This window comes from Anomalospiza imberbis, chromosome 1 (genome assembly GCF_031753505.1).
Source record: "Anomalospiza imberbis isolate Cuckoo-Finch-1a 21T00152 chromosome 1, ASM3175350v1, whole genome shotgun sequence".
Taxonomy (NCBI): Eukaryota; Metazoa; Chordata; class Aves; order Passeriformes; family Viduidae; genus Anomalospiza; species Anomalospiza imberbis.
This window is the reverse complement of record NC_089681.1, coordinates 53178408-53201961: the sequence shown is the minus strand read 5'-3', so window position 1 is coordinate 53201961 and position 23554 is coordinate 53178408. Positions and strand designations below refer to the sequence as shown.

Sequence of the window (23554 nt, the reverse complement as noted above, 5' to 3'; positions counted from 1 at the left end):
GTGCATGCAGGGGCTGTGTTTGCCTGTCCTGGGCATTGGAGGCAGGAGTGGCACTGGGCCAAGGGCAGCGAACTGCCGGCTTTGGAGAAGCCGTGTCCTTGTTCCTCCCACAAGCATCCGACTGCCCTCTACCTTCTTCACAGGGAACAGGAAAGCCCTGAGGATTTTGTCTTTCAGAAAGTACTCTCATTGTTCTCCTTTTTGCTCGGCTGTGCCTCTTGAGGAGGTAGTGAACATCTTTGGTTCACTTAAGAAAAATACTGTGAAGCAAATAACACCCCTTTCATTGCTTCTGTCTGGTCCTTCAGTCCCTCAAGACTTCATTTTCTCTCCTCCTCTATATACACCTCGTAGTCACTTGGCTCACTTTGAATATGGTTATTTTTCCAACTAGCTTTAGGCTTATCAGACTTGCCTTGTGCTACACTTGGCCTTTTGTCTACATTGCCTGACTGCATCTGCATTTTGACTCATCACCTTACCTGTCTGGATACCTGTGGGAGCTCCTAAGTATATATTTAGGTTAATTCTCACTTTTCAACTCTAGAACTGACCATCTTGCATCTATGATTTAAAACTGTTTTTAAATCAGCTGATGTGACCAAGCACTTCCAAAAAGGTCAAAACTGAACACATAGCTAAATACTATAGTTCAACAGGTACCATGACAAACATCTAACACGTGAACCATCCATCACACAGCTGCTCTCTCAGACTAAGCCTGTAAAATACACAGATACAAGACTGCCTGATATCAGACAAGGTTTCCTGATTCCTTCATATTTCAGGGCACTGTATTAATGTTTAGTCTAAGAAGGCTCATTGACCTAGAAAGCTTTAGTTTCAGCATCTGGAAATGGAATGGAAGCCTGGAAAAGAGAGGCTTAGGGGTAACCTAATTGTGGCCTCCCAGTTCCCAGAGGAACAAGAGAGATGGCCTTTTTAGAAGGGCATGTAAGTGAAGGGATAAAGGGAAATGGCTTCAATCTAAGAGCAGGTTTAGGTTGGGTATTAGGAAGACATTTTTTACTTTCAGCATGGTGAGGCACAAGCTAAAGTTGCCCAGAGAAGTTGTAGATGCCTCATCCTTGGAAGTGTTTAAGACCAGGTTGGCTGGGGCTCTAAGCAACCTGGTCTAGTGGAGGGTGTCCCTGCCTACAGCAGTGGGGTTGGAACTAGAGGATCTCTTGGATCAGGATCCCTTCCAACCCACACCGTTTACGACTCTATATAGACAGAAAAGACAGAACAGGCTGTTACACTGTTTGCAGTCTCCCCTGTTGAAGCTACCACAACAGCACTGGGAAAAGAAGGCAAAACCAGATCACTTCTGACCTTCACTTACCTCACCAGGAAGTCTTGGAAAAAAAAGTTAAGATCCACAGTTGATGTGGAAGTGGAGGGTTTTATCTTCCAAGAAAATCCATGCCTACACATCACTTTCAGTTCTCAGCTGCATTAAAAAGAAGCACCTTAACCTTGTCCATGGCAGTAACAATTAACCAGGGAAAAGAGTTTCTTAAAAAATATTTTATTAGAAAAAACTTCCAATTAAAGTTACTCAATAAACAACTGTACAAAACATATTTCTTTGGTGAGTTTGTGATAGTTACCTTAATTTCTTTAGCTACCCACATAAGCAGAAGGAATTTTTCTTAAATAAAGCATTTATGTAGACACCAAAGCAAGCTGCTGCTCCTTGGCAATTACTGTGTAATCACCACTTCAAGGGACATCTGTGACTCCACACGTGACTCACAGCAAGTTCAGAGCTGATCAGAAGAGGGCAGGTGGGAGACCGTTGCCAAAAAGCAGGCGCCAAGAACTCGGTATCTTCCACTGTGAAGAAGGATCTGTGGAATTGTTGCTCTGCAACAAACCCAGAATATTTAAGTATTAAGTAGTAATGATGTAACTGGGTATTAAAATAATGGGCAGCAGTACAAATGTCAGTGTCACGGTTTGTTGCTTTAGAGAAGGGCACTGGAAGAGACAACTCAAAGCTTTATACAATTTTTGCCCACATCTGTCAAACAAAATAACTGGTGTTCAGATTTGTTTTTTCAGGTGAGGAAACTTCCAGTGAGATTTTAATACAAATATGTATTTTATTTGGCGTATTCTTGATGACCAAGAGCCAAAATGAACCCATCTGGACTGAAGAAAAATGAAAATAATGGATATAAAATATGACAGCCAGAACTTTAGATGAAACAGTACTTACTTCACTTTTAATTAGCTGCAGCCATTCATTAAGATAGTTAACAAGAACAAATGCATCAGGGATGTTGTCTCCTTCTGAGCAAAATTTCAGAAGAACTGCCATTTGGATTCCCTCTGAACAGCTGCAACAAAAATGACCATGCATTTTTATTTAGTTTTTAGATCCAGAATAATTATATTTATGTTTTAAGAGCAGCAACAATATGCATGTATCTTGTGAAAAACCAAAACCAAAAAGGAAAAATGTATGTGTATATATATATATTCTTTTTCCTCCAGATTTCCTAGATAGCATTTTCACACTTCGTGTTTTTTGCTTAGTCTTGAATTTGTTCTTTACTTTGCAAGGCACAAATCCTACATCTTGCAAAAGTATTCAGGCCTTTTACATACTTAGTTTACATTTTTGTGCTGGTGAGGTGCCTATACACATCCTTTGATACAATCTCTCCTTATTTTTCTCTGTATTTGAAACCAGCAGTTTTGCAGGCTGCATATCACTACTTCACTTGGAATATTCTTATTTTTTATTTAGATATTAAGATGGTTATTTTTAATTTTTTTACCTCAAGTCCTGGCAGGTTTTTTCATTTGCAATTGTATATTGTTTCCATTCTGAAGTCAGTATAAATGTAAGCATGGTATTAGTAACTTTGCTGCTGTTGAATGCAACAGTGCGGTCAGGTGTCAAAAGTAGTAATTAAAAAATAAAAGTCAGTTTTCCACCGAACACAACGCATCTTTTGCAGAAACACACAGTTGTGCTATAAGTAAGTATGAGTTTCTAAAATGAAAAAACTCAGCTTTCAGCACAACTTCTGATGGACACACCTTTTAACAAAATGCCCCCATCTCATTTTTTTTCTGGGCCTGAAATCTTAACTCATTCATAACGCTCAGAATTGTTTGCGGATTTTTCGGGTTTTTTGTATAACTGACGTTGGAACCATTTGCCTCAGGAAACAGTTTTAGTTAAAGTAGCACAGGTACAGGAATTCTACTATTTACAAATTGTGGTTTGGATAATATCAGATAACAGATTGATTGTGATCATAACTGTAAAGACTTTATTATTTTCCTTTAGCCTATTCCCTTATATTTTTATCTTATTCTAACTTTATGATCCAGAACTCTCTACTTCTCTTCCTCTTAATTATGGGCCTGACCTGAAAGAAATTCTATTCCTGTAAAGCCCTATTCTGTAAACAGAAGAACTTTTCTTTCCCTATAACATAGCAGTTTATAAGATAATTCTACCCAAGGACTAAAAACAAGACTTCTGAGAAATTTCTGTGCTTATCTTTAGACAACTCACCTCTCAGTAAACAATAGTTTTGTGATTCCACCTCCAGGTATATGCAGAACTTTGTCTGTATTATTTATGCCAGGATAAGCTGCTACTTTTTCCATTTCTTTCCAGTTTAGCTCCTTCATGTGGCCTCCAACTGCTTTCTCCAGATCAGGTGTGAGCAGGTAGCGCAGTGGTGTCCTAGAAACAAGTCAAGGATGCATTCAGTCTGCCAAGGAAGGACACTGCCCCAGTTATCACTTGTGGCAGACAGAAGGTGCCAGCACTGAGGACCTCACACCTGCAGGGAAGAAATGCTCTGACATTCTCTCCCTCTTCAGATCAAAGTTAGAAAGTAAGTCTGTGGCCTCAAAAGTGTACAAACTATTCAACTTTATGCCACAAATATAATTTAAGTACCCTTTCAGGGGCTCAAATAACTGGCAAGTGCCAAATACATAAGCACCTAAATAGGGAAACTGCTTATGGTTGCTAAAATAATTTACAAATAAAATGTGCTTTTTCTTCCTTCAGATAAGAGGTGATTAATTCAAAATCTGTTAAGGTAAACTTGGACTTCACCATGATACAGTATTTTTAGTAAGATCACACTACTAATACATTCAGACTTTAGTCAAGTTAAAAGTATTTTCTGAATGCACTACCCTCACTCTTTAGTAAATCTGCTATAAGGGACTTGTTCTGTGGTGCTGAGAGAGCTGGGAGGGTTTAAATCACAACTTATGAGTTAGACCTCATCAAATAACCATCAGTCCCTCTCATTTCATTCCATGTTAGCTGGCCATCCTGCAATTGTATGGATCTACCGCTATATCTGAGACATGCATAGATCTAAGCCTCCTTTGAGGCCCTATACATTTATGCCTGAGGATAACAACTGCAGAAATGCTGGTCTTATTTGTAGAAGTCCTGATTTTATTTATTTCTCATTAAATCACCAATTAGGATGCCCTCAATCATCAAGAAATGCCTGGTTTTTGGATGGGTAATATATAGTAAAAAAATACTACAATTGCATCCTTGCAGTTGCCTCCCAACAAATAACTTCCTATTAAAAAAAAAAAAAAGACAACTTACTGTATCAAAAAGAAAACCTTTCAAATGTAGAATGATGACAAAGAGGTCAGAAACAAACCATTACTGCCATCAACTATTAAAAATCTAACCTGTGGCCTGTATGTCAGCAGTTAATCCCTGACATTGCCTGCAGCCACAGGAAGTTAAAACTGAGGCAATGCACACTAAGAGCAATTTGCTTACAGCTTTTCATTTGATCAGTACTTCTGACAGTAGTAACCCAGAAAATTCAGTGACTTACCCTGTAATACATCATGTTTTAAAAGTAAACTAAGCATTTTATAACCAATGCACACATGCAAGCAAAAGCACCTGCCAAAAGTACTGAGGACATGGAAATAGAGGGAAATATGTCAGTCAGAAAAACCCAGAAACATCAGTTAGGTCTTTTAAGGACACAAACATACCCCAAAAGCTGCTCATCATCACGCTGGTACGCATGGCTGCTGGACAGAAGGACAACCCTGGCACATTTGCTGCTCTTCACCCAAGAAAGCAGGGTTTCACAGAATGGCCTATACTTGTTCTTCATGCAAAGGCACAGACAAAAAAGTGAAAAATTTAATGTGTCCTTAACAATACTAGGTGTTACATATAATGTTTAGCGGCGACGTACATTATTCTTCATATCCACTTAGTCTTCAGCCCCAGATATATTAGAAAGCAGAGAACTGCCCTGGTTGCTTACTTAAGCAAAACTACACGTAGAATTACAAGAATTATCATTAAGACCATGTCAAGAACAACGGTACCACCTGTTTTGTGTGCCATTAATAGCAAAGGAAAAAGCTTTAGAGCAAGATGGGATGGCAGGATCACACAGTATTCTTCCACACTTTGAACTGCTAAAATACTGCACCACAATTTTCTTTTCTGTGATGGCATTCTGCTAATTTTAAATTACAGCCACTGCCCATGGCACTATTACTCAAAAATGAGTAATACTAAATTCCTCATTTTTACCAAATGAACGTTGTTTAAATGAATACAGAATACTATGAAATAATTAAATTGGCGTAACACAAAAAAGAATAAAGCTATTACAAAGAACACAGAAAAATTATAAATGTAAAGGAAAAAAAATAAACAAAACCCAGATCATTTTGTATTTTCATGACTCTTAATAACTAAGGAGATATTTACACTAAAATCTACCAACACAGGCAGCTGTTGTGGGGCTTGGAGAAACAAAATGCTGAAACTGATGATGCAAAAAGCCTCAGCGAATGCAGAAATCAGTAGAACTTTACCAACTGCAGATGTTACAGCATGACGTAGAAAAATACTTCTGCCAGGCCACTTAGTATTTGCCAGCAGACCTATTCAAACCAAATAGTGAAGTAAAAACAATCAATGAACACACATACCTTTATAAAAGGTGATCTGATTTGCAGAACGACAAGTTTCTTTGAAGGTAAGGAGTACACTACAAGAACAAATCGTTGTCTTATTAAGCAGAAACTGAGAAAGAGATCTGGGTTTAAATATATCAAGAATTACTCCACTTACAAACTTTAGGATAGTAAGTAAACCTTTCAGCTATAATTTCATATGAGAAAGCCTGACAACATCCACTGTGTTAAAAACACATATTTATGTGCATTGTACTTTCAGTTGTACTAAATTTAAGGACTGAATTATGAAACGTGTATGAGGGTTTGCCTCCTGTAATGATTCAGATAATGTATGCATCTTTGCAAAGACTGCCATATTATTCTGAGATTTCTATGATTTAAGAGGGTAAAAAAAGAGATACAATGATCAATGTAAGGAAAGAAATTAAGAATTTGTAGAGGGAGTGGGAGAAACATTACACAGGGAAAAAGGCAGAGGTATGTAGGAAAGAAGAAGAGTGGATAAGTATCCTTATAAATCAGAAATTCACCTTGTATTCCAATAATTTATTCTAAGTATGTGCACACTTGATATTGATTTGGATTAACACCACAGAGAGTTTTGGCTGCACTGCAGTATGGCTCAAATTAAACATTTCTTACTGGTTCTAAATGTCAATTTGGTTTTCCAAAATAACAACATGAACAGTTTCCTTTTTGAAGTGTGAATACATTCCTATCTGTAGGTTTCTGCAGCTGTTATTACTGTCCTTAATTGAAGCACATCAGCAAAATTTAACAACAACAAAAAAGTAAATGTGATGCTATTGCATCTTATGCCCCTTGCAAATGCTTTCAGCATTCAATACCCACCTTCAGCATTTATACTCAGCTCCACTGAGTTTTCCTCTGCTGTTGCATATGGGTTATTTCCAACCATTGGCACCAGGCAATCGGTGTAGAAGTAACCAACTTTAGTCATGTCAAGTGTGGAAATCACCAGATCTATTGCCAACTGACCGACATTCCCCACGGACACTGCTGGCTGAAGTAACAGAATGCACCGAATTACAGTGTGCTTCATGGATGGCGTAAGGTGCTCTTCAAATAGTGAAAGCTTAAAATCTGGTCAAACGTGATTTCTAAAAGTGACTGCTCATCCTCTGGCAAAGGTGACTATTTCCTACCAGAAGAATTGGTAAATACAGGATTTGGTCTCTGTCTGACAAAAAACATCCTGGCCACTTTTGTGAGTAACCCTGTCTCATTGTAAACTGAAAGAACAGCTTGGAAACTTACCTCCTTCCCCACATTTTTGGATTGAGAGTAGGTAAAAGCCACTCAAGCGACTGATGTGAGACTGGCAAAGCTCACATGATGCCAAAAGGCAGCTCTAGTATTACATATTAAGCCTCTAAATCTCAGACTGACTCATAGACAAGAGTAGGTTGTTTTACATATTTTTTAAGGATGAAAATTATAAGGGTGCACTTAATTTCATAGGAATTGCTGCGGGCTATCATCAATCGGGGCAGATACTGACTTAATATGATGGGACAGAAAAAGAAAGTCAAGAGTCTGTGTCCTCCCAAAGAAACTATTACAGGAAGACAACCATAAAACGTTCCGTTGCTTTCTTTTAATTTATAATCGAATCTAAGAATTGCTGCTGCTGCTGCCCACTGGGAAAAGAGACCGGATTTGAGGCTGACAGAAGGTGAAAGAAGTGTCAGCGCAGCGCCGAAGTGTCCCCGCGTCCGGGCTGGTAGGCAGCCCCCGCCGCCGCAGGCGAGGAGCTCGGCAGTGATGCGTTTCCTGCTGCTTGGCAGCTGACCGGGAATGACTTCCTGCGCAGCCATGCCGGGCTCTGCAGCCCTGCCTGGGAAGCCATGGCGCTCCCTGCAGCTAACCCAGCAAGGGCAGAAATGACGGCGTGTGCCCCTCCGCAGCCTGCGCTGCAGCTCTCGTCCCACACCGGCATCGTCACCTCGGGCCGTGACCCGACACTGATGTCACACCATGTGTGAAGGCAATAAAAACACTTCCTAAAACAATCCTAACCCAAGATTTAAATGTAGCAGAATGATTTTTTTGGTTTTTTTTTAACACTGGGGACATTTATATATCGCATCTGAATAAAAAAAAAAATCCCAAGCTTTTAATGCAGTGACAACCCACGGGTGCTGCAAATACAGGAAAAGCACATAGGGTGCATTAATTTTTAGAGCAACAGCATATAGCTATAGCTCCGAAATAGCATATAGCTATTGCTCTAAATTAAAATATAGCTGTTGCAGCTCGGCACGGATCGTCTTGACAGGGGCAAACCCGGGGTTCTGAGGAGGGAGAAGTTGACAGAAACGGAGAAGACCGCGCTAAGCTCTGATGCAGGCAGAGCCCTCCAAACCCTCCTTTCCCCGGCAGAACCCCCCACAGATTCCACACACACCGCCTGCCCTGAGCCTTCTCCGTTTATCCCGTAGCCAAGTACCCAGGGACAACCCTCGGGCAGGGCAGGGAGAGACACCAGCACCCCCCGTGTCCCGTCCCACAGGAACGGAGCGGAGCCCTCAGCACAGGGACCGCGGGCAGCGACCCCTCAAACCCAGCGAGGGCGGGGGAAAGGGGAAACAGGAGCGTGACTCACCATGAGCAGCGTGAAGCCTTTAAAGTCGGGGGCGGCGGAGCCCCCGCCGCGGTCGCACGGAATGAACATGCCGGCCGAGAAGGGATGAGAAAGCAGGCAGCGAAGAAAGGAAGGAAGGCAGGAGGGAAAGGAGGAGGGAAGGAAGCAGGGCGGACGCCGCACCCAAGTGCCGCCGCCAGGGGGCGGTGGCGGCGCTGCCCGAGCCGGCTGCGAGGCGGTTGGGGCTCGCTCCCTGGCGGCTCCGCCATGTCGCTGCCGCCGGAGAAAGCCTCGGAGCTGAAGCAGATCATCCACCAGCAGCTGCTCAAGGTGGGACCGGCGCCGGAGAGACTTCCCCTGGCCCTCAGGGAGCTGTGCTGCCCTCCGCGCCGGCGTCACCCGGCCGCGGGTGGCGGCAGCGCCCGCTGAGGCGGTGGCGGGCCGCGCGCTCCGGCGCCCCGCTTTGTTTTCCCAACTTGGGTGGCTGCGGGTGGTTTCCAGGCGCCGCTTGGTCGCTTTCTTGTTGCTTTTTGAGCGAGGGTCTTGAACTGGCCGGAAAATAAGTAAGGAGGCTGTAACTCCTATATCGCTTGATAGTGCACTGGTGAATATTCCTGCCTGTCAGGCAGGGGAACGGGGATCTTGGAGCGAGTCCAGAGGAGGCCAGAAAGATGATTAGAGGGAGGCAGCGGCTCTGCTTCGAGGAAAGGCTGAGAGAACTGGGATTGTGCAGCCTGGAGAAGACAAGGCTCAGTGGAGACTTCATAGCAGCCTTCCAGTACCTGCAGGGAGCCGGCAGGAAAGGAGACAGACTTCTACCAGAGCGTGCAGTGACAGCACAAGGGGAGATGGATTCAAATTGAAAGACAGCAGGTTTAGATTAGATATTAAGAAGAATTTTTCTCTGTGATGGGTGCTGAGGGACTGGAACAGGTTGCCCAGACAAGTTGGGGATGCCCCATCCCTGGAAGTGTTCAAGGCCAGGCTAGGTGGGGTTCTGAGTGACCGGATCTAGTGGAAGATGCCCCTGCCCATGGCCGGGGGTTTCGAATGACATGATCTTTAAGCTGTTTTCCAGCAAGGTCATTTGTGATTCTGTTTCAAGTCCCGGTGACTGTGTCTTTAACATCCTTCCCAGTGTGAGAGTCAGCTCTATAAATCCATCTGCTTTCACAGCTCAGATGATGGGCAGACATCCTCAGACTTCCCTTTGAGCATAAGGAAAGCTTGCAAGGGAGATCTACTACTTTTGTGCCTTACCTATACAAAAGCGTATTTTTTCCCCTTAAAAATAAGGAAGTATTATGTTAAGCTTGAATTTTGAGGGAGATGAGAAATTGGAACAGTGACCATTTTGTAATTGATGGATTTGCAGACCTTTTTGTAAGGAGGGAAGTTCAAGATGAGTTGCTGTCAAAGAGCAGTGAAAACACCTAGGTTTTGTATGCTTGTAATTTTTTTTACTGGGAGAGTTGCTTTTGCGAGATAGTGGCTGATTTGATTAGTTCTGCAAGGATCAATATTCTGATGTAGTTATTTCTGTGTTCTTGGGAAAACACCATTAGCCTTACAGACTAAATTGGTAAGTTGTGCCTGCTGCCGTACAGAAGGCTGCTGTTTGTAACACATAATGAATTTTCTTTCAGATGGATGTCCATGGGAGGATACGAGAAGTTCTTGCTGAGACTATACGAGAAGAGCTGGCACCTGAGCATCAGCAGGTGTCCACAGAAGATCTGATAAGAGCCCTAAGACAGCGGGGAATCATTGATGATGTTATGAAGGAAATTAAATTTGTAACTGTGAGTACCTTTTTAAGAGGGGAAGTACTTCTGCTTATTCCTCTTACTGACGTGGTGTTTTGACAAAGTGAAACTGTGCTGCTTCTGGAGGTTTGTAATGACCTTACTGATTTAAGACATTATAGGAGCAGAGAAGATTAATGCATATGCTGAAATTGGTTTAGTGATAATACTGCACTGAAAATATTTGTTCAGTTTTAGAAGGGAGCATACCTAAGGAATGGCATTCAGATGAAATGGAGGATCCTTTAATTTTTAGAAGGCTGTGGTAAGAGCACTGTTGCATCCCTTGAGTCCTTAAAACGTCTCAATTGTAATTCCAGGATGTGAATGAAACAGAGAGGACTTCGGCTCCAAAACCATCAACACATTTTGTTGACAGAGACCCACTAGTTTTGAAAAAAAGTATGTTTCTTGTTTATTTAAATGTTTGGATCATTGTTTTGAAACAAATTTGAAGTCTATGATTTTTGCACTCTGAATTAGTAATCTAGTATGAACTGGCATAAAGGTGGATGTTTCCTCTGCTTATCCACAGGGAGTAAACTCATATAAGCAGCAGCAATCAGTGTTATATTAATATGATTTATTATTATTTAATTTGCTTTACACTAAGATAACTTCCATATATTTTAAAATCACTTTCTCCTAAGCATGTTTCAAAGAAGTTTATTTTTCTGCTAGTCTCATGTTAGTTGGCTGATATTTAACAAATTAAGCTTTCTAAGATCTGTTTGTAGTCTCTTCATTTTTATTGCTACGCTTTACAGCTAACATTGACCCAACACGGAGGTATCTTTACCTTCAGGTTTTGGGTGGAAAAGCTTTTCTGGAACATCTTCAGGAACCAGAGCCTCTGCCTGGCCAGATCTGTTCTACCTTCACTCTGTGTTTACATTTTCGAAACCAGCGCTTCCGTTCCAAACCTGTACCCTGTGCCTGTGAGCCAGATTTTCAGGATGGTTTTCTACTTGAAATACACAAGGATAGCCTAGGTAAGGAATATTGTGGGTTTAAAGCTGATGCTGTTGGGAGTTTTTCTGACCTGAGAGTTATTGTGAAATATGTTTGATATTATAGTGGATTTCTTTCCTGTTTTCTGTCATGTTTTCCTGAGGAAGCTGATTACTGTATTGGGTTATGCCCCTTGTAGATCTTTCTCTGCTGTTACTATTTTCCTTCTTTTTCACTCTAAAATAACTTGAAATTGACCAGTTTTATAAATTCTTAAATGTTCATTCCGTTTTTGTTTTTTGTGTATCTGAACTAGTTGCACTGCAGTACTCAACTACAGAAATCATTTTATCCTCTCTGTAATCTCTCTGTAGCTCTGTCCTAAAAGGAGTATGGTTTTAGAGATGAGACCATTGCTTACAGTTCTAGACTCAGGATCTTTCTTTATACTTATTACAGACATTGCATTTTGTTACATACTGTTTTAAAATTCTGAGGAGAATTTGGGATGATAATATTCTTGTTGTCTTATTTTGGTTTAATAATGGCAGGTGATGGAAGCAAGATGGTGGATGCAACCACTATGTTATCTATATGTGACCCAGTGCATATGGTTCTGATCAAAACCGACACATCCGGTGAGACCACACTGGTAGCATCCTATTTCTTGGAGTGGAGGTCTGTCTTGGCTGCAGAGAACGGCATAACAAATGTTGCTGTGGAACTCCTGGGTGTAGGTAAGGATGGAAAATAAGCATGTTATGATGACTTAAAATATTGGGTACTGAGCTTGCTTACAAGCTTAAGCAGTTTTTTTGATCTAGTTAATTTTTTTTCTTCAATTCAGATGTAACTGTAAAGTATCCTTAGAAAATGCCTAGAAGACTTAATGGTCGGATTTTTCTGTTACCAAGCTGCTAAAAATGAGTATTCCAGATCCCATGTAATAATGGTCCTTGTGTCTGGGAATTCCCACTATTGAATATCTGCAAAATCTGGTTAAGTTACCAGAATCAAACCAAGCAACCAGAAATCCAGTAGTTCATCTCCAGGAATATATCTGGTCAGTGCACTGGGGAGTAAAGTCCAGCTTGTGTGCCTTTCATAGCAAACTAACAATTGCTGGAGAAAGGGATCTCTGCTTTGTTCCCATTTATCCCAGTAGCTGGAAGTGTTTTCTGAATGGCTTGGTTTAGGTGCTTAGCAGTTAGTACACGTGTGTATTTTTGTGTGTCACTTGTCCCCAGTCCTCTTCTCAGGACTTCCAACCCAAGTTTTTAGGATATGATTTAGTGAATAAAGACTAGGGTGGTGAGGCACTGGAACAAGTTGCCCAGAGAAGCTGTGGATGCCACATCCTGAGAAATGTTCAAGGTCAGCTTGGATGGAACTCTGAGCAACGTGATTTTTTGGAAGGTGTCCCTGCCCATGGCAGGGGGATTGGAAATAGGTGATCTCTAAGATCCCATCCAACCCAGGCCATTCTGATTTTAATATTCTATAATGACTTGAAATAATATTCTATAATGACTTGGAAATGCATAACAAAAAATTTGGGTTTAATTCTCTGATGGGTTATGGAGCAAGTTAAATTTAATTCTCATTAGCTTTTTTCCAAGTAATAAAGTATCAATCCAATAAACCCAGTGCTTTTTCTCCTCTTCAAAATCCTGCTATTGTACAAAATGCATCAAGAACATCAAAGGATGTTGCCATCTCAGATAAACAGATAAACTATTATCTGAGGTTTCAATTGCTTGTATTGCTTATGAACCCATCTGTAATCTGTCTTGTAATGCTTATTGTTGTTTATGTAATTTAAAATTTTCAGCATTAGGCAACAACATTAAGTCCAGGGGGATTGTTGTTTGTTTGTTTGTTGTTTTGGGGAGTTTTTTCTAAGTTGATAAATCTCTTTGTATGCAGCCATAGTCCTTCATAATGAACTGTGTCCTGGGGGAAGATGAGCTTCACTTATTTCTACCTATTTAAATTGAAGCTACTTGTGTAATCAGTAGAAATAGGCACATTTACAGTGTGTGATTCTCTGACTTTATTTTAGATGCCTATTCTAGACATTTCTAGAATACCGTTCTAGAATTAATCTCATATGTCCCAGTACTGGCTGCAAATAGGGCCTTGGATAATTTTCTTGGGTGTAGACACCTGTGCTTTTGTATATTATGCTTTCTTACAGCCTCATTTGAGTTTGAAATTTCAATAAAAATTCCTACTTTGCCTATGTTGAAAGAAGTTTAGTTACTTTTTGTGATTATATAAGGCTAACGTACATATTGTAATGGTTTGCCCCTGCCTGGCTGAAATAATCTAAGCAAAATGAATATGAGAGAACTGATGAAAATTTATTTTCTTTCAAAGGTACAGAATCAAAGGTTTCTGTTGGTGTTTTAAGCATTAGACTGGAAATGTATCCCCAGCTTAATAAGACACTTTCTTCAGAAATAACTAGTACTCAAGTAAGTAATTTTGGGGCGGGCTAACTTATTCTTTTGTTGGTGGTGGGGGAAGCTCAGTATAGAATTGTAGATGTTGAGGACTGTGGAGTTTTTGAATGTTTAATAATACTTTTTTTTTTCTATTGAATTTAAATATAATTACCTTTTTGAAACTATTTTGTCTATACTGAACATAACTCAAAATATTACTGTCATAGATTTTTCTAATTACTTTGTGTCAAAACCTCTGAAGAAAAAAGAAGGATGCAATATATCTAATTTTCTTCAAGTAGCATATATGTTTTCTTGCTCTTTCCCATGTGAAACAGTAAATTCAAGTTAGCTATTCTGCTTGGAAAGCCAGTAAATGTTGGCCTGAAGGTGCACGCAGATACTTTTCTGCACATTAAAATCCAAGCAGTCCTTCTGTGCAGAAATGCATTACTTAAAATGAACAGTACTTCAGTCAAGCCTGATATATGAACCTACAAACAAGAAATACAGCTTGAAGTTTTTCTTAATTGGATTTCCATTCAATTCACACGGCACACTTAAAAAAAGCTTTATTTTACATATGCCAGGATGTGGTGTTAATGTACTTACTGGTTATGATGCTTTGAGAGGCTGCCTAGAACAAAGGCTAGACAGTGTTAAAAGGAATAAAGTAGGTATTTATTAAAAGGCCTTCAAAGGATACACCTTGGGCAGTACAAGAGCCCAGCCGTGGCTACACCCAGGATGGATACTGGGTCACGAGTTCTCACACTTTTGTAAGTTCTGGTCCATTTACATGTTGGGATCGATTGTCCAATTCCAGCTTCACGTGATGAAGTCCCATCTTCTCGGATTGCTTTCCTCAGTTTACTGTTGTTTATACTTCTTGGGCCTGAAGCTGCAATGATGACCTTGGCTCTCAGGCTGGAAAAGGATTGTTTTGTCCAACTAAACCGGAAGAGAACTTGCTAACACTTTATATGAAGTTCACCATTATATACTAATGCTGTACAGAATCTGGAAAATAGGAAAGCTAAAACTTAAGGCATCATTCATGGGTTTTTTTCCTCCTGTTTGGAATTAGTATGTGTAGGATTGGTTTTGTTTTTCCTACTTACAGTTCACTTTGGAACGTCAGAAAACAGCAGAAAAAGAACGTTTATTTCTTGTGTATGCTAAGCAGTGGTGGAGAGAATACCTGCAGATCAGGCCTACCCACAATGCAAGGCTGGTAAAGATCTTTGCACAGGTTTGTAAATTTTACAAATAGACCGATCCTTTCTTTAAGTTATCTTTTTATTTTATTTTGAATTTTATGTGTATGTGGAATCTCTGTAGATTTATGATGTGGTTATGTTCAAGTCAGGGCTAAATGTGCTTTATCATGCCAAAAAATTAAATTTGTAAGGACTGAATTTCTGTTTATCTATTGAAGCTTGAGAGAATGATGCAGACAGGAGGATTGCTGTGACTGCCTCTGATGTACCAAGTGAAAAAGCCTGCTCAGTCTTGTCCTTGAATACTCACAAATGGCAGAGACTTAGGTGATCTGTACAAACTATTTCAGATAAGTTTTGTACCAGATAAAACAGTTAAAAAAATTGACTTCCTGTATTAGAACAGATCCTCAAAATATTTGAACTCTGTTGTCTGCAATGCAATCTCTCTGGTTTATGTCACAGGACGGCTACAGTCAAAATTACTTGAGTCTGATAAATTACTTTATCAGTTACTCCTCAGTAACTGTTCCTCAGTAAAAGGAATGGTATGATCCTTGCATTTTTCATGCTATGAATTTCCCTTGCATAGTAGCAATTTTCCTACCACAGTAACTTCTTATCTCAAAGCGGTGTCCTGAAGCCATCTGTGCCTCCTCTTTGGTGAGGCAACAGCGTCCCTTCTGGCTGTGCCCTGAGTGCGCAGGAGTGATGGGAACTTCCAAATCCCAGCCAGCAGCTGAGCCCCCACTCCGTCAGTCTTTCACTCCTCATCAGCGGGATGGGGGCAAGAATAAAAACTGCAAAAGTGAGGAAAAGTTCATGGGTTGGGATAAAGGTGGTTTAATAACAGAAAGCATGCAAGGAAGGAAGGAAGGAAGGGAAAGCAGTGATGCAAAGACAGTCACTCCCCTCCTCCCAGAGCAGACAGATGCCCTGGTAGTCTCCAAGCAGGGCCAAGTTTAGAAAAAGTCTGTTCCCCACCCTCACTGTTTTTATTGCTGAGCATAACACTGTATGGCATAGAATATCTCTTTGGTCAGATCAGGTCAGCTGTCCTGGCTGTGTCCTCTTCCAGTTTTGTGTCAACCCTGAACCTACACCTGTGTGGTGGCAGAATGATCCTAGACAAGCCCTGCTCAGCAGCAGCTAAAACACTGGTGTGTTCACAGCACTGTTTTGGTCAAAACCTAAAACACAGCACTGTGAGGGCTGCTGTGGAGAAAACAAACTCCCTTCCAAATAGACCCAATACAAAGGCTTAAGGGTTTCAGGGCAGGGTATAAAGAGAAACAAGTCTATAATTAAATAGGATAGGAACTTGGCCCCTGCTAGATTAGGACCTATGTGGGGCTTATCTTGAGTTTCCCATTGGCCATAGCAAATCTTAGTAAAACTTTCTGGGAACAGAAATGAGTTTATTAGATTAGTTTGATAATTTAGTTACTGTGAAGTTTCAGATGAGTAATGCAGAAACAGGCATTATATATATGAGACAAAATTTAAAAATAAATCCTGCCTGTGGGTTTTTTTAAAATTGCTTTTGAGCTGTGAAATAGTTTTCAACAGGATTCCAGTCAGCCTCAAATAAATGCTGTTTTTTTTCCACCAGCTTGCTGGGAAAGCATGATAAAACCTTAATGAGGACAATTTGTGACTACAGTAAAAATATGAGACCATAATCTCCTGAAGCTGCAGAGATTCAAAAAGCTTTGATCCCTTTTAAAACATGTGTGAGCATAAAAGTACCAATTTAGCCCAGTGAGGAACAGAAGACCTCTATGTTCCCTGAAATAGATTTAATAGATGATAATCATACTATTTGCCTGCAGCATGTAAGAAAACAGATTTTTTAAAGTCTTATTTTTTTCATTTTTACAAGAACTTAGGAATTCTTAGTATTATTGCTTAGTTTAGGTCTAGTTGCTAGATCTAGTTGCTTAATAGATGTAGTTACTTCATTTTGAGCAATTTTTATTGTTTGCTGTTACAAAAAGGGATATTCAAAGTTAGAAGCAAATAGACACCTTTTAAACCCTAGAATCAGTTACTGAATATTTAATGTTTTCTGGGGAGGGTTTTTTTGGGGTCGTTGTGGAATTTGGTGTGTGAGATTTGTTGTGGCTTGTTTTAATACTTGATGATAATGTGGAAATTGATAGTAGGTAGAGCATAAACAGTTCCTCACCCATTTGAGAAAATTAATTGCAGCCTGTGCTGTTCCTGGTGTTCAGATATTTAGTCCAGAATGCCCTGTGAGTGACAGAGCCAGACTGAAATCTGTGATGTCTCTAAATTGGTGATCTTAATGGTTTTGTGTCCTAATTCTGGGGGTATTTTCGTGTCTTACTGTTTCCGAGCGGTACTTATTCCAGGGAGGATACATCCCAGAGGAAAAAAGCCTACGCTAAGATGAACATTTTGGGACGCTTGCGCGGCTGGCAAATAACCGCGTTTGTCATGTTCAGGATGAAAACGGGGTGAACCGGCCGGTGTGTTCCTACGTGAGACCTCTGCGTGCCGGGCGGCTGCTGGACACGGCCAGGCAGGCAGCGCGCTTCGTCAGCGTCCTGGGCTACGAGAGAGCCCCGGTCATCGGCGGCGGCGGCGGCAAGCAGGAGCAGTGGTGCACCCTCCTCGCCTTCTTGAGCAGGAGCAAGGTGCGTGACAGTGCCCCTTGTGTGCCACTGCGGGCTAGGTGGCCTGCTCTAACCGAAGTCAGGAAATTAAAACAGGCTGCAAATACATGCATTAAAGTCAGATTTGGAAGGTTCAGTTACAGGCGTGCTTGAGGTGTTTTTAAAGAGAAACAGGTGCTAAGTAGTAGGCAAGAAGGCTTTGGAGCAGACTTCCTTCACTACTGTACTTGGGGTCCATTTGTCAATGCGTGTCTTTGACACTGAAATTGCTTCTCTTCTGTTGCATTTCTAAGAACACTTATTGTCATCCAATGAATCCTTGCTACTGTGCAGGACACTAGTTAAAATTCTGGACTAATCCAGGAAGAGTAGAAAAAGTCTCTTTAGTCTCTTGTCTCTTCTGCTGATTTGATGGGGGTTTTTTTGTTGGTTTTTGTTTTTTCTTGGGGTTTTGGTGTTTTTTTTCAACAGATGGGCTGAAATACACTGATGGTTTTTATGTTCCATTTTTGCAAGATAGGTATTTTCCACTAGAAGTTTCAGCTTAGTTCTTGGTGGTCTGACATTCATATCATATGACTGTAATAAGCAAAACAAATTGTAACTGGTTCTGGTTTATAGCTCTTCTCTTTTATGAGCAGAAGTAACAGTGATCACTTCTGATACCTCTTTGGAGTGGTCAGTGCTTTTCATTGCCATGGAGATACTTCTGCCTTCAAAAATAACATCACTGCTATGTTTGCATTTAAAAGATGTGTTCAGGGCAGCACGAGCTGTATCCCAGATTTTAGATCTGCCTCCAAGACCACATAGAACAGGCATTGGCTGTTGTCTCTGAATATCAGATGATGCATAGATGCTGCATAAAGGCAGCTCTGGCTGCCCACTGGCTTTCAGATGGAGATGGCAATAGGGACTTTAAGGACCACGGTGTTTGGAGGCACAGAGAAAGGTGTGGCCTTCATTTTCAAGGCAAAAATGAAAAGCTGTATGGAAAATAACTGAATTTAGCCCCCGAGACACCAGCTGGATCATTATTTTTCTTGTGGAAAGTGGTATAGTATTATTAAAATAACACAGGTTCACTACAAACTTATTTAAACCTACCTTTCTGTATATTTCCCTTTTATGCTGTGGTAGGGCAAGATTGTGTTGTTTTGATACATCCAAGAACTCTGAATTTTACATTTGCAGCGTTCTGAATAGTTATTTGTCTAAAGAGCCTTACTGTTCTGCTTCTGAATGCTGTACTTTGTGTTATGAAGCCTTCATTGTTTGAGCAATTTTTGTTCTTACTTTGCAGCTAACATTTGTAAAGAACTCAAGAGACAAAGGATATTAGACATTGCATTTGGAAATTGTTTTCTGTGAATTATCAGTGGTAGTAATGTGTTTATGAGATAAATGTTTTTCTGACTGAAGGAAAAAAAAAAAAACTGCACATGATTCCCAGCTGTTTTACAGTTAGATCTGTGGAGGACCTTGTTTTATCTTTGTCTAGTTACTGAAGATTGACAGCACATTCAAGAAAGTGAAATACCAGTAGAATTACATTTTATTAAGTGAAAAAATTTCTGACTATGTGAAAATACTGCATGATTTGTATTCTTGCCTCAGGTGTTTGCCTTATATATATGTTTACATTTAATTAGAACATTGTTTTTGTTGTCATGGTCAATAGATTCTGGTTTAGGGTTTCTTGAATGTTTCTCTATAAACATAAGAAATGTTTCCCAGTGTTAATCATACACTATACTTCAACAAACAATATCAACAGTCTATCATTACCACATGCATTTTTAACTCATTTATTCTATTACAGAAAACTAAAACTTGTCTAGTTTAAATGGTAAAATCCTGTCTTTTGATACATACTTTAGATAAATAGGAGAGTAACATAACTTGTTAAATGGTGGTTTAAGAAATAGCACTGTTTTCTTTCTTTAGGGTTTTATTATTATTAATAACATATATTAATATTTAATGTCTAGGGTGACTGTGAAGACCATGCTAATCTTCTGTGCAGTCTACTTCTTGGGTTTGGATTGGAAGCCTTTGTGTGTGTTGGAACAAAAGCAAAAGGAGTCCCTCATACTTGGGTAATGACTTGTGGATCTGATGGAACAATTACTTTTTGGGAGAGCTTAACAGGACATAGGTGAGTAAAAAGAATAAAAGAAAACAGAACAGTGTATCTTGAGGTTTGTGTAGGATACTTCTGCTCTTGTGGTTTTTTTTAATCTTCATACCCTGTCATATAATCCAGGTGATGTTTGTCTTTGATTCTTTTTTCCATCTACTGCTTTTGCTTGGAAAATAACTGATTCAGTGTGAGGGGAAGTATTTCATCAGTTTGTAATATATCGGTGTCTTTAATACTGTATGGTAATTGTCTTGTGTCTTATGGCAGCTGATTGCCCTCGATGTTACTGCTGGCATCATTTGTAAAGGCGATGAAATCTGACATGATTGTTTAGGAACCCGTATTTTTTGCTCGATTTCATCAGTGAAATCAGTGTTGCATTACTTTTTTTCCCCCCGAAGAAATCTCTCTAAATTCTCTTGAGATTTTCTCTTGTCTTGAGTAATTTGAGAAGGGCGCATGTAGTTGCTTGGTGTACTAAAGCTTCTGGAACATGTTCTTTCCGGTGTTCAAAACAAGCGATTCTCTTTTGTCACTGTTTGTGTATCCTGTGATTAGCATTTGCAAGTGTATTTATCTAAAGGTAATCAACAGCAGGGAAACTGTATGAGCATGTTCTTATAGTTGCAAAATTTAACTGCTTCTTTAAACAGCTTATTTTTCTAGATTTAAAGACTAAAAATGATGTATTATTTGATTGTATATTATGCCTCCAAAGCGTGTACAATTACATTTCTGTAAACAAATTAATGCCATTTTGGGGGAAAAGTTGATGACAAACTTGGCTTGTATTTTTAAAGGAAAAATGATTATATCTGTCCCATCTAAATATTTTTACCTTGCCTTGAAAGAAGTTGTATTAATAAAAAATTGAATCTTTTTGGCTAGGTATATCCACAGACCTATCAACCCTGATGACCCTCCCCTAGCTGAACAACCCAAGCCTCTGTATCCATATCGCACAATAGGTTGTATCTTCAACCATGAAAAGTTCCTTGGAAATTGTCAGCCCTCTGATGCTGTGGAGGTGTGTATGTTTGACCTGCATGATGAATCCAAATGGAAACCCATGAGTGGAGAAGCAATAAAATCTGTATGTGCTCCTGGAGCAACGTCTTCAGTTCCCCCTTCTCCTCCTCTGTGTGCTTCTACAATAGATGCTGCTGTAGCAAGCAACGAGATAGAAGTGCAGCTGAGGATACTGGTCTCTGAACACAGAAAGGTGAGAAAGATTGGCAGTGACATGTCATGGTAATAGAAGTTCTTGTGTTAATTATATACTTGTTTTAGATAGCAATTTGTTAGTTTGCAATGTGTTTTCCATCAGCTTTTGCAGAAATGTGATATGGGAAAGGTGAAACAACTGAAAAAAATGTTTGGGAAGACTCTAATGAGCTGTTTTAGACTATTATTTGCAGTGGTGGTTCACAGCCTCATATGTGGGCTTTTCCCCCCACCCTGCCTTTGCCCCTTGTTCTAGGTCTGTGACTTTCAGGTTACTTGCACCCGCAGACCACCCATGAGGGGGTCTCTAAAAACACCAGGAAGATGAAATCTGGATGTTAGTGGGCTTTGCCAATCCAGCACAAATGTTTCTGGGTCCTAGGTAAAAGCAGGCTTTCAGCTTTCGTGATCTTACTCTTACTGCTTTACAAAATCGGAGAAATATTTAGAAGTTAGTTTTGTCCTTTATCAGGATTTTTACCAGGGATAATGTGCCAGAAATTGTACTTCCTGTGCTGAACATGAAGACAGTGGTATTTTAAGTCCCTGTTAGCTTATGTCTGTTTTTAATGAGGTTTTTTGATTGATTCTGTTTTATTTCCCCACATGATGCTCAGCCTTTAGGGTGGCAAAGTAATTCTCAGAGTATGAGTCTCATGCAGTGTTGAATACATACATAGAAGATTTTTCTCCTTCTTTGCATTTGGGATGCTGGGAGGAAGGTTCATGTGCATGGTGGGAAGATAGATGGTAGAAAGAAGGTGCCTTTGTGTTTCAGGGAGCTGTTGTGCATCATTTTTTCAGAAAGGGTTTTCCATGAGACATTTGAAAAAATGTCAGGTGACTCTTAATTGGTATTTTCCATATTTTTGCTGTGTATTTATGCATATCTTCTTATATTTTGTGCAGAGTTACTGTAGCTGAAACGTCTGGTTTCAACTCTGACGGCCTTTTGTTTTAGTCTAATAGTTTAATTTCATTCCTTGATAAATGTTTGATACTTGTGGTGTCACTTGCTTCTGGTAATGATGTTTGCTTCTCCCAGTTGGTGTATGAGTCAATACACGAATCTCACTGCTTTGTGAGTGCACTGCCATTAACTGCCAATATAAAGATTCTTGGATTTATTTGAATCTGTACAGTAGGTGAGTTTAGGCATATCCTGATGTACCTTCTGCACAGTTGTCATCGTTCTGTGACTTGCTTCCCAGGATCTTGGCCTTTCGACTGTTTGGGATGACCAGCTCTCCTATCTGTTGTCACCAGCATTAGCAGCCTATGAGCTCGAACGCACAACAGGTCTTTCTGCAGGAAATGAAGAGTTTCAGGATGCTGTAAGGAGAGCAGTACCCGATGGTCACACCTTCAAAGGGTTTCCCATCCATTTTGTGCACAGAAATGCCAGGAGAGCATTTGCCACGTGTCTTCGGTAAGTCTTAAGGGTAAAGATACAGGTATATGTTCAAACGAAATAGTAATCCTTAATTGCTAATTGCAACTCATTTTTTAATAATGAATTTTAAAGAAAATTAATTTCCTTAGGTTAGAACTGGAGGAAGAGTGGTGTGGTGTGTGTAATGGATCATGAGGTATAGAGCTTTTAGGTTACATTGGTGATTCAGTGGTGGTAGATTTCTTGTGTATTAAATTGAAGAACAAGGAGTTAATTTCATTTCTTTGTACTTGTGGTCATGTCATTTTCCTCCAAGGCAACAGCCCTTGCACTACAGAACAATATTATTATTTGTAATGACAGACTTAAGATATTCATTTTTACTTAAATGCTAGTCACACTTAAAAAAAAATGCACTATGTAATTAAAAGCTTAAACAATATCTTAGGATTGTCTGTTACCCCTGTGTTTCTTTTTGTCATACAGGTCTCCTTTTTGTGAAGAAATAATCTGTTGTAGGGGAGACCAAGTGCGACTTGCAGTTCGTGTACGAGTGTTTGCATACCCTGAATCTGCGTGTGCTGTTTGGATCATGTTTGCTTGTAAATACCGCTCTGTCCTTTGAAAAAGATCCCAGATTGTTCATACCTTTTTAGCCCTTCAAAATAATATATGTGGGTGTAAAATTATTCAATTAAAAATGAATATAGTATTTTATATAAATGCCACTGATTTTGAACACCACAGTGTGTGTATTGAAGGGGATTGTGTACACAGTAATGATTGTATTTATAAAGAAAATTTATTCTTTGTAATAAAAGTTACTTTTTATATTTATAGAAGTGTGAGTCAAGTTACTAAAATGTGTCAAAAAATATCTTCTGAATCAGTTTAAGAGTTTGTTTAGGTCTGCTTTACCTCTACAGGGTAAGAGACTCTTTTCTACCTCACCTTTCCCTGTAGTCTACAGGGTGTACTTTGTGAATGACTGAGATCCAGAAATACTGGTGTTTAGGCATGTATCCTTGAGACAACAAAATTTATTTCTGCCTCTTGTGGATCTAACAGTAACTTCTACATTCAGCTTCTGAGAACAGTTGGATAAAGGTAAACTTGTTAATCTGTGAATTTAGTAATATATGGATTAATTTCAAAAATACACA

The 23554-nt window shown here is 39.8% G+C and overlaps 3 protein-coding genes across 6 annotated transcripts in view; 2 read left to right on the top strand and 1 right to left on the bottom strand.

Annotated features, from left to right (window-relative positions):
* PTPN2 (protein tyrosine phosphatase non-receptor type 2) overlaps positions 1 to 3697 on the top strand; it is a 35396-nt gene extending 31699 nt beyond the window's left edge. Inside the window, exon 10 of the mRNA XM_068192831.1 lies at positions 3644 to 3697. Coding sequence (XP_068048932.1) covers positions 3644 to 3692 — 49 coding nt within the window. The 3' untranslated portion in view covers positions 3693 to 3697. The remainder of the gene's footprint in view (positions 1 to 3643) is intronic.
* On the bottom strand, positions 1516 to 8746 carry PSMG2 (proteasome assembly chaperone 2). 2 transcript variants are annotated; one of them, XM_068192858.1, is made up of 7 exons: positions 8591 to 8746; positions 6817 to 6988; positions 5977 to 6035; positions 5017 to 5135; positions 3539 to 3712; positions 2225 to 2345; positions 1516 to 1869 (listed from the first exon to the last, which is right to left on the bottom strand). In XM_068192858.1, the coding sequence occupies exons 1-7, from the start codon at positions 8657 to 8659 to the stop codon at positions 1777 to 1779; spliced, it is 807 nt and encodes a 268-aa protein (XP_068048959.1). In that variant the 5' UTR covers positions 8660 to 8746; the 3' UTR covers positions 1516 to 1776. The 2 variants fall into 2 exon arrangements, with proteins under 2 accessions (XP_068048959.1, XP_068048969.1); XM_068192868.1 differs by lacking the exon at positions 8591 to 8746 and adding an exon at positions 7243 to 7396.
* Positions 8740 to 23233, top strand: CEP76 (centrosomal protein 76). Of its 3 annotated transcripts, none has more exons than XM_068192804.1 (12): positions 8740 to 8899; positions 10216 to 10371; positions 10695 to 10776; positions 11142 to 11366; positions 11877 to 12062; positions 13705 to 13802; positions 14896 to 15024; positions 17461 to 17652; positions 19623 to 19789; positions 20663 to 20996; positions 22210 to 22427; positions 22878 to 23233. In XM_068192804.1, the coding sequence occupies exons 1-12, from the start codon at positions 8837 to 8839 to the stop codon at positions 23014 to 23016; spliced, it is 1989 nt and encodes a 662-aa protein (XP_068048905.1). In that variant the 5' UTR covers positions 8740 to 8836; the 3' UTR covers positions 23017 to 23233. The 3 variants fall into 3 exon arrangements, with proteins under 3 accessions (XP_068048905.1, XP_068048913.1, XP_068048921.1); XM_068192820.1 differs by lacking the exon at positions 8740 to 8899 and adding an exon at positions 9006 to 9132; XM_068192812.1 differs by lacking the exon at positions 17461 to 17652.
* The last annotated feature ends 321 nt before the right edge of the window (positions 23234 to 23554 follow it).